This window comes from Salmo trutta, chromosome 19, assembly GCF_901001165.1.
Source record: "Salmo trutta chromosome 19, fSalTru1.1, whole genome shotgun sequence".
Taxonomy (NCBI): domain Eukaryota; kingdom Metazoa; phylum Chordata; class Actinopteri; order Salmoniformes; family Salmonidae; genus Salmo; species Salmo trutta.
This window is the reverse complement of record NC_042975.1, coordinates 9,527,473-9,543,561: the sequence shown is the minus strand read 5'-3', so window position 1 is coordinate 9,543,561 and position 16,089 is coordinate 9,527,473. Positions and strand designations below refer to the sequence as shown.

The 16,089-nt window shown below is 45.5% G+C and overlaps 1 protein-coding gene across 1 annotated transcript; it reads right to left on the bottom strand.

Moving 5' to 3' along the window:
- Window positions 1–40: 40 nt before the first annotated feature.
- Window positions 41–13,239, bottom strand: LOC115153959 (transcription elongation regulator 1). The gene is made up of 21 exons (XM_029699683.1): window positions 13,149–13,239; window positions 12,216–12,441; window positions 11,875–12,027; window positions 11,315–11,570; window positions 10,845–11,108; window positions 9,434–9,496; window positions 6,889–7,083; window positions 6,667–6,773; window positions 6,462–6,547; window positions 6,008–6,171; window positions 5,853–5,928; window positions 4,832–4,970; window positions 3,755–3,844; window positions 3,431–3,549; window positions 2,658–2,808; window positions 2,350–2,514; window positions 1,958–2,140; window positions 1,504–1,683; window positions 1,190–1,273; window positions 907–1,007; window positions 41–681 (listed from the first exon to the last, which is right to left on the bottom strand). Exons 1-21 carry the CDS (start codon window positions 13,193–13,195, stop codon window positions 480–482), a joined length of 3,051 nt encoding a protein of 1,016 aa, XP_029555543.1. The 5' UTR covers window positions 13,196–13,239; the 3' UTR covers window positions 41–479.
- Between the last annotated feature and the right edge of the window lie 2,850 nt (window positions 13,240–16,089).

The following is a 16,089-nucleotide window of genomic DNA, read 5'->3' as shown; positions in this document are numbered from 1 at the left end:
AAACATTTTAGATGAACTATTAACATATCACAGGACTGCATTGTTAAAAAAAGAAAAGTTGCCTTTATTCCAGTAAACATGTACAGAAAAAGCAACGCATCAAAATTAAACCACTGAGAAGAAATGTTAACATTCAAACTGTACTGTGAGTTGGTCGATGTCAACGACACCCTAAAAACAGTTACTAAGGCTGCAATGCCTTGAGTCACAGAAACAGCAGAGTTCATCATTTACAGTTGTCGTCTAACATGTCATAGGTGGCTGCAGATGTATTACTACGCCGATCCCTTTGACCTCAGCTGAGCCAAAGGTCAGAGGTCAGGGGTTAGAGCAGTGGCACATCATCAGGCCCTGTAGGCAGGAGGAGAGCCACTAATACAGGGATGTTCCAGGTTTACCACATTAGGACATTACAGTTTAATACTGCACTAGAACAGGTGAAGGGCTGGTTCATGCTCAGGTTTCCTAGCAGTCTCTGGTCACTTGGTGGAGCGGCGCGTGGGCTCCGAGGCGGTGGGGGGAGGAGGGGGACCCCGGCGGTCCAGATCCTCAATGTAGAACATGAGGAGTTTTCTCCTCTCATCCGGGACACAGTCCAGCACCAGGTAACGCTTGTCATTCTGCAGAACCTTCTCCACATCCTTCAGATGCTGGTCAGACTCCTGGAGCAACTTCCGCGATCTGAGAGGACGACAACATGGGGGGGGGGGTCAGTAAAGAGGCAATGCAGATGGACCAATAGCACCTCCTACTGACTCAATCTAATAATTGTTTAAAACTCTCCAGTCTTAAATACACCTAATTTACACAAGTATAAACGCCATTAAAATGAACCAACCTGTGATACATATTCACTCAGCTACCAGTGTGAGAATGTCACAATCCAGCCCGTGTTGCTGTACTCACCTGTATGTGATGAACTTGGTCTCTTTCAGAAGTGTTCTGAAGTCAGCTTTGGCTGTGATGTACTTGTCTTTGATGTAGTCTTCAAACTCCCTCTGTTTTTTCTACAAACCAAAAGAAGACGAACCGATCAGTCTTTGCCAGGTGTTAACAGAGTACATGGGTGGCTGACACAACCAGTAGAACACAGAGTACATGGGTGGCTGACACAACCAGTAGAACACAGAGTACATGGGTGGCTGACACAACCAGTAGAACACAGCAAGGTAAAAGAGAAAGGTCTTACTCTGTCACTACTGGAGAACTTGATACAGCGAGGATCCTCTTTAATGATCTTCTTCACCTCCTTCCATGTGGTGGTCAGCGTGATCTGTGGCAAACACTCAATCAAAGCACGTACTACCAAGTAATCCGTCACAGGACAATACACTCTGAATGACATGCACACAGGATATGACTTGAGGTTTACAGTACCACCTTTATATCAGCAGCAGGTTAATACAGATGGACTGCGATGAGTTAGCATTGAATGCAGCTGTGTCGGTGTACATATATGCCCTGTAATGAGAGCGTAACACCAGCCCAAACGTTGTCTCTCACCATGACGGTCTCGTCCAGTAGCTGTCTGAAGTTCTCCTTCTTCTTCTTGGAGAGTGCCTCAACGTGTTCGTTGAACAGTTTCTCCTTCTCGTCTCTCTCCAACAGAGAGGCTGACTCCCAGCGGTGGTCCTTACGCAGGTTACGCCGGGTGTCTGACCACGACGCGTCAGATGACCTCACCTGATCACAACAAACACCAGCAGCATTAAGACCTGGCACATGGTTCTTCATCCACATAATACAAATCAGTGTACAAGTCTGGTCATTAACAAGGTCAATCTAAAAACAAAGTTTCCTTTCTTGTCTCTGATCTGCCTGGCTGAGGTGATCTTCCAGTGGCCATATCAAACTGGGTTTAATCTAAATACATGTTTGATTCACCCAAGTTCTCAGCTACAAATGTAGTCCTGTCCCTTATTGGGTAAACCAACTTCAGCGGATGGTGTGAGCTCACCATATCTGACATGAGGGCTCTGAAGTGCTGGATGGCTTCCTCCCTCTTATGCTGCTCCCGTTCTCTGTCGATCTCCTTGGTCTGCTCAGAGCGGGCCTTCTGGACCTCGCGCTCCCTCTCCCTCAGACTGGCCTCTATCCTGGCGGCGCGCTCCAGCTCCTTCTCCTTATCAGAGTCCATGTTCTGGCAGCAGAGAGACACCATCAAAAACATGTTCTGGCAGCATCATCATATACACAGAGGAATGCAATCATCACAGGCGTCATGACACCCATCGCGTCAACAGGCTAAACAGCATCTCAGAGCGTGACACTGAATGGGGTTAAATGTCTGATGACAAGCTGGAGTCAGTGAGTATATGAGCAGTAAGGGCAGTATCCTGTTCCTCCCACCTTGGCCTGCTTGTCCACATACTGCTTGTAGAGTTCCTCTCTGGTGTTGGAGCTCTCCACAGCCTTGTAGCGAGGGTCTCCCTCCAGCCTGTCCTTCACCTTGCTCCAGCGCTGCCCTCCGTCCAGCTGGTGGTCACCAAGCAACTCAAAGAAGTCCTGCTTCACCTGGGACAGAGACCAGGTTTACAATAGGAACATAGACACGATCAGATATTCCAAACGTTTCCAGGTTTCACTAAGCACACCATCCAGGACAAGCTACTTGTCCAGTTTTCAGTGGCCATGGAGGTTTCCAGTCCAGCACTCACCTTCTCTCCTCTGTTCTTGGAGTCCTCCTTCTCTTTCTTCTTGAGAGCGGTCATGAACTCGATAAATATGGCCTCCCGGTCCTTCATCTTCTCTATGGCCTTGAACCGTGGGTCCTTGGCGTGCTTGGAGGCAAACTCACTGAATGTTGTCCTGAAACAAACACAGCAACTTTTAGTTCCCTGAGAGACACTAGCCGCCCGACTGGCCCCGCGTCAACTACACCGCCCGACTGGTCCCGCGTCAACTACACCGCCCGACTGGCCCCGCGTCAACTACACCGCCCGACTGGTCCCGCGTCAACTACACCGCCCGACTGGCCCCGCGTCAACTACACCGCCCGACTGGCCCCGCGTCAACTACACCGCCCGACTGGCCCCGCGTCAACTACACCGCCCGACTGGCCCCGCGTCAACTACACCGCCCGACTGGCCCCGCGTCAACTACACCGCCCGACTGGCCCCGCGTCAACTACACCGCCCGACTGGCCCCGCGTCAACTACACCGCCCGACTGGCCCCGCGTCAACTACACCGCCCGACTGGCCCCGCGTCAACTACACCGCCCGACTGGCCCCGCGTCAACTACACCGCCCGACTGGCCCCGCGTCAACTACACCGCCCGACTGGCCCCGCGTTAACTACACCGCCCGACTGGCCCCGCGTCAACTACACCGCCCGACTGGTCCCGCGTCAACTACACCGCCCGACTGGTCCCGCGTCAACTACACCGCCTGACTGGTAACGTATTAACTAGTGTTTGTAGTGAGGTCTGACCTGGCAGTGAGCTTGGCTTCCTCCATCATCTTCCTGAACTCGTCCTTAGACTGCATCAGTTTATTCTTCTTCTCTTTCCTCTCCTCCTCAGCTCGGGTCTTCACATACTGGTCAAACACCTGCACAGGATCAGCAGACATGCAGGGAACAACAGTTAGCATAAATAAAGACAGGACTGGCAGGTAACCCCTTGGGAAATACATATATATTACCTGATTGCAGAGCTCTGATCTTTCCTCAAAGGGAAACACAGCTCATAACATGACTGAATATGGAAACAAATAAAAACTTAATGGATAAATGAGTTCTGTTAGTTTACAATACCTGCTTTCTCTCTTTGGGGTTAAGCAGCAGGTATCGAGGATCAAAAACTATCTTGTGCAGCTCTTTCTCCCACGTAGAGAACGCTGAGACCTGTGGGCATGGGGTTAAAGGGCGTGAGACCAGGCCAATCAAGGTGGGCTTCAACAACATTCACATAACACTCAGTCAAATCGATTTCCTTCGAGGGAAAATAATCCCCCGTCGGCCCAATCAATCCCCCTCAAATCTAAAAGGGTTGGAATGAGTCACGCTCTACTCCTCAAACTAGTGACACCCAAAGGAACAATGCAATAAAGGTCTTCATCATGCCTGGTGGTACTCTCGGAAAAGGCTCCAGAGAGCAGCACCAATAACTCCCCTGCTAGGGAAGTTTAATACATTTTACAATCCAATTAGTTTTTAATCTCTGCTTTGGATGCGTCAGAGTTGCAATATGCCTCTTTTGGGTCTGAACAACTAGGATAGAGAAGTTGATACATAATTCATGTAATACAGAAACAGGAAGCTGAACACATGAAAGCTGATCCCAAATTAGAGGAGATGACAACATAATGACATCAAGCTAGCTCTGCATGCCAGTTTGTAAACAAGGAACATAAAGACCGCCATTGGCAGGGTAGGCCTGGAGACATATAGATCTGATGAATGTATTGGAAAAACCAAACACTGATCAACTCCAGTACAGCATGTGCATATGGCATTTTCAACAAATAGATATCATTTTTAAAAAGTCACCATTATGTACAATAAATAGATATAAAATAATTTCTTCCCTACATAGAATAGTGAAATGTTAAATTCTTAGTCTATCATTACAATTCAACACTATTATAGATGTGTACATAACATGTTTAACTTTTATGAATGTATTTTTTGAAGTATTACCAAAACATAAGCAGAAATGTACTTGTCAATCAACTGGGCATAAGATAGAGGTCAGGGATAGAGGCAGGAAGAACAGGAATAAAACAGTACACCAAAGACAAGGAGAATTAACTTAAGAGTGTACCTTGGTGGGCTTCCATTCAGATTAATGTGTCTAACGTTACAGTATTGCGTTGGATTGAAGTGTTTTACCCCTCTCTTCAGCAGCATGTCCCTGAACTGTGTCATGCGCTTCTCCAGGGGCACGATGGCCCGCTCTCGGGCCGCCTTCAGCTCTGCCTCCATGGCTGCCTCTTTCTCAGAGTCCGCCTCTTTCATCACTTCCTCCTTCCTGTAAGCAGAGGGAAGATGTCAAGGCCCAGGCACAGGGGAGGGTTACTGATAGACCGGGGAGAAATGATAGTGTGTTCTTCTATGTTCTCTACCCAGGTGTTCTGCTATACTTGACTGATCAATTATCGGCCATCTCTACCAAATGAGTGGACTCCAAATGATATAAGTTGGGTCTTGCACAGGTCCTACAGGTTATAAAGAGAGAGGGAGGATTTGTCAAATACCTGACCACTGATATTGACGGTGTTGTATTTGTATTTAGTGTTCCATTATCACATATAGCTATGGTGAGACAGGGCAGGGAGGTGAACGTCTTCATTTGCTCATTGGGGATCCTAAAGCAGTAGTTCTAGAAGAAGGAGGTCAAGCAAGGTGGGTTACCTTGGAGGCCCATGTTGGCATCACCATGTGTTCTACAGGCCTTTTCCCTGAACAATAGTCTCTTGTGCAACGGGACCAGTGTTTAGGGTAGCGGGAGAGGCAGGCTTGGAGGGCACTGATGGGAAACAGTGACTGATTGGGTAACCTGGACAGTGACCATCGATTGACCACTTTAACAGAACCAGTGAAGACATCATAGGCTTTACTAAGTCAGTACAAGCTGGGTTAAAAACGACTTCCCACAGAAAGACTCAGTCCCTTCACCCCCAGAGGAAAATACAAAAATCAAGCAATTTAGGGTTCACGACCAAACACCCTAACTTAACCTTAAACTAAGAACTGAGATATTTTTTGCCAGAGTACATCATGGATTGATTTCAATTTGTACATGCTGTTTTATCTGTTCAGATGATGAAGAATGACTGAGAGCCTCGTCATGCTGTTACTGGCCCCTAGTAAAGTGTGCTGGGCCCTTGGGTGGAGAGGACTGGGGACTTACTTCCTCTTCTTGGCCTTCACAGGCTCATCCTCCAGAGCTTCCTCTGCTGCCTGCTCCAGCTCCTCTTTGCTGATTCCTGAGGGAGAGAAGTGATGAGGCCATCGTCATGAACACCTACAGAGGCAGGATGAGAGTGTGCCTGTGTGTGGTCGTACCCAGCTTCCTGGTGACGTCCTCCAGGCCTCTCTTATGAGGTGGTTCCTGGATGTTCTTGTCAACATCGGCCCGTCCCACCAGCTCCTCTGGCCGGTCCCACATGGAGAGACGCGTGGTGGGGTTGTAGTAGAACACCCGCTCGTCACCGGTCCACACAATACACCTACACACACACACACACACACACACACACATACATACAAGTTCAATAGGGCACCAGGGCGTGACTGATGCAAGTTCAGCCTCCATAAAACGGCACATAGCTCTGTTGCCATCAGTGGCACATACCAGGGAGTGCCAGGTATTGGGTTAGTGGCCATGGGCTTAGCTTTTTGTTACATACCAGGGAGTGCCAGGTATTGGGTTAGTGGCCATGGGCTTAGCTTTTTGTTACATACCAGGGAGTGCCAGGTATTGGGTTAGTGGCCATGGGCTTAGCTTTTTGTTACATACCAGGGAGTGCCAGGTATTGGGTTAGTGGCCACGGGCTTGGCTTTCTGTGCTGCTTTCTCCTCTTCAGTCATCTCCTCCTCCTTAACCTGCTCAATGAAAGGAACAACTTTTATTAAGGTAGATGACATTAATAATACACCGTTTCAAATGATAAAATGCAGGCCAGAATGATGTGACTAGTAGACGGCCCCAGCTCTCCTCTCACCTCCTTCACCTCCTTAGGAAGCTCTATTTTAGGCTGTTCATCCTCCATCTCCATAGCCTCCTCCTCCAGGGCCTGCTGTCTCTCTTTGGCCTTCTCTGCCTCTTTCTCTACCGGAGAGGAAAATTTCACACACATTAGATATGCAACATCTAAAACCTCACTTAACCAGTCGAGCATGAATGCTAGCTGGTTGGAGAGATCCAAAGCTTTAAGTAGAACAACCTTTGTCCCGTAGTTCCTGGGGTTTGTCCCAGGTGGACTCCAGTGTGCGGTTGTTGTAGTAGTAGGTTTTCCCGTCGGCTGTTTTGTACTCAGACCACTCCGGGAACTGGAGGCCTGACAAGGCGGGTGCCGCCAGGGCCAACTGAGGGTGGTGCATCATGGGAACAAGAGGAGGGCCCATGCCAGGCAGCATACCTGTGGAAGGTGAAATACACACAGAATACTTCTTAAGACACATTCCTGTCTGATAAAGCCATTCTACTGCACATGTAACCAACGCCAGCCATGAAGCAGGGGACGGGCAGGGCATCTACTTCCATTTGGGTAAAAGGGTCCAAAAGGAAAAAGATGCTGTGTTGACACTTTTACTAGAACTTGTGTAGCTCGTTTTTTAAAGTCCTGAGGATGTACAGTACCTTCAGAAAGTATTCAGACCCCTTGACTTTTTCCACATTTTGTTACGTTAGTCTTATTCTAAAATGTATTTAATATATATCTTTTTTTTTGTTGCAATCTACACACAATACCCCATAATGACAAAGTGAAAACAGGTTAAGAAATGTTTGCAAATGACATTATTTACATAAGTATTCAGACACTGTTATGAGAACTGAAATTGAGCTCAGGTGCATCCTGTTTCCATTAATCCCCCTTGAGATGTTTCTACAACTTGGGAGTCCACCTGTGGTAAATTCAATTGATTGGACATTACTTGGAAAGGCACACCTGTCTATATACAGTCCCACAGTTGCATGTCAGAGCAAGAAACAAACCATGAGGTCGAAGGAATTGTCCGTAGAGCTCCGAGACAGGATTGTGTCGAGGCACAGATCTGGGGAAGGGGACCAAAACATTTCTTCGGTGTTGAAGATTCCCAAGAACACAGTGGCCTCCATCATTCTTAAATAGAAGAAGTTTGGAAGCACCAAGACTCTTCCTAGAGCTGGCCGCCTGGCCAAACTGAGCAATCAGGGGTGAAGGGCCTTGGTCAGGGAGGTGACCAAGAACCCGATGGTCACTCTGACAGAGCTCTAGAGTTCCTCTGTGGAGATGGCATAACCTTCCAGAAGGACAACCATCTCTGCAGCACTCCACCAATTAGACGCAAGCCACTCCTCAGTAAAAGGCATGACAGCCCACTTGGAGTTTGCCAAAAGGCACCTCAAGATGCTCAGACCATGAGAAACAAGATTCTCTGGTCTGATGAAACCAAGATTGAACTCTTTGGCCTGAATGCCAAGCGTCACGTCTGGAGGAAACTTGGCACCATCCCTACGGTGAAGCATGGTGGTGGCAGCATCATGCTCTGGGTATGTTTTCAGCAGCAGGGACTGGGAGACGAGTCAGGATCGAGGGAAAGATGAACAGAGCAAAGTACAGAGATCCTTGATGAAAACCTGCTCCAGAGCAATCAGGACCTCAGACTGGGGTGAAGGTTCACCTTCCAACAGGACAACGACCCTAAGCACACAGCTAGGACAACACAGGAGTGGCTTCAGGACAAGTCTCAATGTCCTTGAGTAGCCCGGCCAGAGCCCGGACTTGAGCCGGATCGAACATCTCCGGAGAGACCTGAAAATAGCTGTGCGGCAACGCTTCCCATCCAACCTGACAGAGCTTGAGAGGATCTGCAGAGAAGAATGGGAGAAACTTCCCAAATACAGGTGTGACAAGCTTGTAGCATGATGTGTAAATGTGATATTTCCTTTTTTTAAGCAATATTTTCAGAAAACCTGTTTTTGTTTGTCATTATGGGGTAGTGTGTGTAGATTGAGGAATGATTTTTTTGTATACTTTTAGAATAAGGCTGTAATGTAACAAAATGTGTTAAAGTAAAGGGGTCTGAATACTTTCCGAATGCACTGTATGTAGTTTAGAGCCCATAAGAATTCACCTGAAATATAAAGGTCTTAGTTCCAACAATTAGACCTAATTTTCAAATTGTAAATCAAGGGCCTTCTCTGCTTAGCCATGAGTACACAAGTAACATCTAAAACGGAGCCACTGAGATGTTAACAAAAACACACCAAGGCATGCCACAAGAAGAAAATGATTATCAAATGACCATACAACATTAATAAAATGTGAATTTCCTGTACTAAAGGGAAAATAACCTAACCTAAAATAGGTGTGTTGCCTGTCAAAACAAGGGCCTATATACACCAGTGACTAAATTACCACTCAAAAATCGAACCCTGCAAAAAGTCAACTAGCTAAAAACAGTATAACGGAGACAGTACTGACGCAAGTCCACATTACGGTTATGTCCACATTACGGTTATGTCCAAACAGCTATTGGTTGTTCAACACTATACAAGGACCAAAATGCCTCCTTCCCAAATCTCCTCTTTAAAAAAAGCATTTAACACAAGACAGAAAGTCCTAAAATGTCTAACTCACTAATGTTGAAGAAATAAAACTATCAAAAAAAATCAACAGTAATACTCCACATTGTTTGGCAGTGCCAAAAGAGCCCAAAAAATTCTAAGCAGAATTGAACATGTCATCTAACAGAATACTGACTGGAGATGTTTGAAAGAATTACCGTTATGGTTGGGGGAGACTGTCTTTATATAGGGACCGCCTACTATCTGCATCATTGCTACACCTGCAAGAACGGACAAGCAAGCATTGTGTTGGACACAGGAGGAGAGAGGTGCAAGCTGCCAGGGCAGATCAGACACAGATTTCAACAACACATTAAAACTAGGCCCACAACCACTATCACTTTGATAACATGTAGTATTATCTTCCTGGTAACAACCAGATGGATGAATAAAGTGCTGATTAGGTTATGTAGATGTGCAGAGTATTGAATTAAAATAATATATACGAAACATTTAAAGCTGCAATATGTAACTTTTTGGACGACCCAACCAAATTCATAGAAATGTGAGATATAGATCTAAAATTCTCATTGAAAGCAAGTCAAAGAAGCAGTAGATCTATTCTGTGTGCTATTTCTATGCTTCCCGTTCTTAAGTTTGGTTTTTGCACCTTTTACTTTTGAACACCAGTTTCAAACAGCTGAAAATACAATATTTTGGGTTACTGAAAAGACATTTCACAGTGTTTAGATGGTACATTTGCTCACATTGTATATAGACTTATTTTTCTACTGTATTATTGACTGTATGTTTGTTTTACTCCATGTGTAACTCTGTGTTGTTGTATGTGTCGAACTGCTTTGCTTTATCTTGGCCAGGTTGCAGTTGTAAATGAGAACTTGTTCTCAACTTGCCTACCTGGTTAAATAAAGGTGAAATAAAAAACATTGACTCTGAACTATACACTGCTTGTTTTGTCACAAACTGAAATTAGGCAAACTATTAGAATTTTAGCAACCAGGAAGTGGCGGGAGGGTTTTCTGCACCTTTGAAGTAATAAAAACTGCAAAGTGAGTCAACAAAAACGTCCTCTTTCTTTATAGGACAGCGTCTCAAAGGCATTTTAATTTTCTCCTGCATTTTGTTTTCTCCAGAAGACTAGCTGACCCTTTTCTGAACATGGGCAATACTGCCATCTATCTACAGGACTAAAAGTGACTCGTTTCTCCAATAACTACAGTGCAATAATAAACAAAATGTCAAAGAGCTGAATGTGGAGTTGTGTGGAATAAGTTAAGAAAACATAAAATAAAAATAATACAAGTTCAACTGATTTGCTTATTTATCTCTCCAACCATGACCGAGACCATTCTACCTCTACAATGATTAGTTTAATCTATTACTTTGAATAGATTAAACTGAATGCACTCACTACTGTAAGTCGCTCTGGATAAGAGTGTCTGCTAAATGACAAATGTAAATGTACAGGGAATAAAAATAAGAGCCCTAACGTTAAGATGACAAACAAACGAAGAGATGACTAATGACAGTATGAAAAGGGGTGGAGGGTCAGTAATGTTAAGGGAGGTACAGAGGTTTGGGATGAGGAGACAGCAGACCATGTCTTACCGGGCAGTGGGATATGCATGCCTGGTAGAGGCACCCTGAAGGGGTGCATGACCCCTGGGGGGAAGCCTGGGATAGTGGCCGTGGTGTGAGGCTGCGACATGGTGTGGTGGGGCAGGCCAGTCGGGAGACTTTGGGGCAACAGGGACATAGTCTGGACTGGTGTCACTGAGGATGGCACTGTGGTTACACTGACCACTGCCATCGGGGTCACTCCAACACTCGAGGGGACGGAAGCCACAGGCTGCAGATCTGTAGCAGCAGAAGCTGGACAAAGACCAGCAGAGTGTTACAACACAGTCTGGACATATAGTAAAACTAACAATAGACAAGCAGAAAACGACTCATTTCCAACTTTGTGATCTTCACTAAATCAGTCTTATATTGTCATACCATGAGGATTTCTAACCATCAGACCTGTCCAGAGAACTAAAACAAGACCCAGATGTCCCTTTCCCCAGTGCTGTACTCACTAGTGATGGTCTGGGACAAAGAAGAGGTGGTGTTGGTGTCTGGGCTGGTACTCATGGTATGGGACTGGGAAGGTGCCTGTGTGGACACTGGGGAGGGTGTGGCAGCTGTAGTGCTGGCTGCAGTGCTGCTATTGGAGGAGGCTCCTGTTCCAGCCGGGGTCACCATCATAGGGTTGAGTTCTGACTGCTGTATCACCTTCACCCCTTCAGGTTTGCTCCAGGCTGACTCTCGAGTCCTGGCGTTGTAGTAGTACGCCTAGGGGGAAACAGGAAAATATTCATTCAGATAGGTTCAAATAGAGAACTACCGTAACATCTCAATTAAAGGAAAAATTAACCCATTGTGAATGTTATATAGTTTCTGTGCATCTCTAAGTGATGATCTATTGGCCGTTCAAGCAGGCAGAAATACAGCCGGGATGCAAAACTAGACATACGGGCTTGCTTGAACGGAAATTGCTACAATACACATGAAAACATGAAATCACTAGGAGATGCACAAAAACAATATAACATTCAAATGGGTCAAGCTTTTCTTTAAGTAAGAGGCCATTCTCTACCTTTCCCTCAGGTGTCTTGTTCTCCACCCAGATCTCCTCAGTAGGCGGCAGAGTATGAGCTCCAGCCGCAGGAACTGGGGGCATCCCAGGGGGGAATAGCATCCCTGGGGGTGGGGGCATGCTGCCCATCGGCGGGGGCATAAAAGGAGGTCTCTGAAACACACACAAAAAAAAAAAATGCATTCAAATACCAAGCCTTTAATACTTGCAATGCAGTCTGAGTTTCAGGCTCTCAACGCATTCATACCTCTGACAAACCAAATGTCTAACAGTCGCATTCTATAGAAAAGATGGATGGATTCAATAGCAGAAATGATTCCTTTCATCTCTGACAGGTGTACCTGTAGGTGAGGAGGTCCGAGTGGTGGGGGCATGCCTCCTGGTGGGGGTATGGGTGGCATGCTGGGGTCAAACGGCGGCCGCCCAAACAGTGGCCCCCGTGGTGGAGGCCCTCTCATCATACCGAAGGGGGGAGGTGGGGGTCTGAGCAGTGGGGGTGGACCACGCATCACTGGGGTTGGAGGAGGAGCAGGGCCGCGGAAACGCAGCGTTTGCTGCTGCGCCATCCTAGAAACAAAACAAATGGACCTGGCTCATGAACCAAATCAAAATAACGATCGAACTACACAACATCTAGTTGCTATATCTACTCGCTTGCCATCTTCCCCGTTCCCAGCTGATTGTTTGCAACACAGGATAACGTTAGCGACCCCACACAAAATCATGATTAATGTTATCAGGCTAACGTTAGCTAGCTAAATTATGTTACTGTCTAACTAGCTACACATTACTTGTTGGGATCAAACGATGCAATCAAGTTATGATCCTAAGTTAGTTCAATTTGACAGTCTAACTAACTTTAGCTAGCTACCTACATAAACTGCTAATACCCACATGAACACACTAACCGTAGTTAGCAAATGTGTACTGGTAATACGCACATAAACACAGTAAGGGTAGCTAGCGAATGTGTACACTAGTTAGTTACTTAATGTAGCGCTAGTAATGATAACTAGCTAGGCTGCTAATGTTATGCAATTTAATTCGACGCGCAGCTAGCTAAATAGCATCATAGTTTAGAAAAATCCACGAGTCAGGGGGGAGTCTAGCTAATGTTAGCTGCTAGCGTGGCCACATTGAATAGTCAGCACCGAATGTAACAAATCAGACATTGGAAGGACACGTTCACATTCATGTCAAACTAACTAACAACCGTAGAAAACAGTACTTCTGGAAAAATATGATTCACTTGGCTTTATTCGCCATCCCCTCACCTGTTGTCGTTAAACACAATACTTTCACCGTCTCCGTGGTCCGCCATTACAGAAAAATGAAACGACTCTTCCTGGAAACGCCTCCGCACACAAACTTTTACACAACATTGGCCAAATGCCCTATCGATCATACTATACGCCCGTCATTTAGAACATCTGATTGGATGACAAAATAGTCGCCATCGTCTGCCCAGAGGGCTCCTCGTCCAGCCAACTGTGATTGTCTTTGTTCAGTTAGGACTTTTCTAACTATTCATGGATAACAATTTCAAAACAGATGGCCAGACAGGCAACTGTACCATAACCTCATTTACATTTACTAAGAAAAATACATCATTACATAGTTACATGCAAGTTATTAACAACATTGGATGTACAGTATTTGCTGTACTTGTGTAAAAATGACCACTCAGCATGTATTATTGGCTCATTGGCATTTGTATCTGATTTCTATACAAAGAGCACAGTACTCCGAATAGGCCAGTAGTACCTATGTCTGCATAAAACAGTCTGCATAAAACCAGCAAAGCACCCCTTTCTCCTTATAAACTAGGTATTTGTAGAACAAAAAAGGCATAAATAAAGACTTCCTATCAAACACCTTAAAATACTGCAATATGTCATTTTGTACAGAGCAGAGATCGATCTCATAAAACAGTATCTTTAAAAAACAAATGAATTCAGAATAACAGGAACTATTCATTTATTTTTAGATCAAAACTTTTTTTGGTGTTTATATATACAAAACACAAAGTACTGATTCACTGAATCAACAAATCGTCTCTATCAGGGATTTTACTAAAGGATGTCACTTTGGTTTGATCCTAGAGAATTCTCATCACGCGTACTTCTTCCTCGTCCTCGTCGTTGGTGACTTGGACCTCTTAAACACTGGCAGGGCTCTCTGGCGCAGAATTGGTGAAGACGCTCCAGGTCATGCACATCCAGTGGTGGGACCTAACCCAGGAACTCAGAGGTAGTGGGGGTCTACCCTTGACCTCTCTGCCCCCCCTCCCCTCTCTGCCGAAACGGTTAGTCTCTGTTGGGAAGGGAGAACGTGGACTCATGCTGATCGTAGTCGTCATCATAGGGGTAGCCCGGAGTAGACATAGGATTAGTCATGGGGTTTGAGAACTCCTGGGGTTGGAGAACTGGGTAGGAGTATGGGTCGTGTGGGCCGTGTGGGTAAGGGTATGATTTGAAGAAAAAAAAAAGAATCTCGGGATGATGGCGTTTCAAATGACCATAGTTCAATTTTCACCACTAACCTGCACAATTATAAAACACCAAACAGCATACTTACATACTGTAGTACTTAATTGGTATTCAACATGAAACTGTAGTACTTAATTGGTATTCAACATGAAACAGCATGCATTGCTTACCCTGGTGGATAAAACTGGGGTCCAGACATGAAGTAGGGCGGAGAAATTGGGAAGCGAGGGGTGGGGAAGAGGCCCACCGGATGTGGCATGGGAGATGGAGGATACATGTCTGGGTAAGCCAGGTTAGAGAGTGGTATTTGGAGACATCTGGAGCTGGATGGCATGATTGTAGAGGGAATCACACTGGCAGAATTGTAGTATGCCTGTTGACTGCTGATTTTCCTGGGTTTTAGAGCTTCTTCGAGGTTGCTGCCAGAGTGTCTGGCTTCACGCTTGCGTTCTCCAGGCTTACCACCAGAGGTAGTGGAGACTGGGCTGGTACTCAGAGGCTGCTGCTGTATCACCCTGGACATTAGAGCCTGGGGGAAGACCAAACCAAAACAACTACTGTATTAAGCTTCATACTGCAATGTATTATTCCAGTTTACTGTTATAGCAGCTACTGTGGCTCCTGAGTGGCGCAGCGGTCTAAAGCACTGCACCTCAGTGCAAGAGGTGTGACTACTGTCACTGGTTCAAATCCAGGCTGTATCACATCCGGCCGTGTTTGGGAGTCCCATAGGGTGGCGCACAATTGGCCCAGCATCGTCTGGGGTATAACAATTTGTTATTAACTGACTTGCCTAGTTAAATAAAGGTTCAATAAAATGTTTATTTTTAAAATAATGCCATCCATCTCTATTAAAACATGAACTGTAGTTTTAGATTTGTCATGTTGATAAGTGTGTTTTTGTAGTCTGTGTAAGTTGTATGGAGAGACTAAAATCTGTAGGTTTATGTTTTTTTATACTTGTGCACTAAATGAAAGTGTGTCTGGTGAGGGATAGCCAGACAGTGAGCTATTGCTTTATCTGCAGCCCATGTGTATGCAACAGAGGAGCTGGTGGTATTGGTGACCATTGTCATCACGGTCATGGGACAAGACTCCGCCCCAGGAACACTTGTCCCTGCAGAGCAGCAGGACGGTTGAGGGGTGAAGGACATCACAGAAGTGTAGCACTTTCCTTTTCCAGGTCTGGGCTGATAGATCCAACCTGTGATGATTATGGGTGAAGATTGTGAATACACAATTGAGATGTAAGTAAAGGTCAGTTATATGAATTTTGAAATATGATAAATATATGAAACAATAATTATACATGTTTAAATGAACTTGAATGGTGTAAGTAGACAGCCTGCGCTATGTTGACGTCCTTTCTCATAGTAGGGCCTCTTCTCTTCCTCAGTGAGCTTGCTCCACTCTGCTCCTAGCTGCACACTGACGTCTGCATTGTTGGCTGTTGGGCTGGACTTGGACAGGCCTGTGGATTCTCACCCAGACCATGAACACATTCATAGGCCTCTTGATATAGCCATTTCTGTCTATTCTCCATGTTACTTCCAGGGAAATGTTCACATAGATTATTGGTTTGTGAATGAACTCAATAGGTGACAATGATGTGCTGAAAAGTACAAAACATCCGTATGTATAATTTAGGTAAGTTCGTATTCATACCTGTGTCTGATAGTGGCATGGTGAGATCCATCCCTCTATTGTTCACCTTCTTTACTGGAGG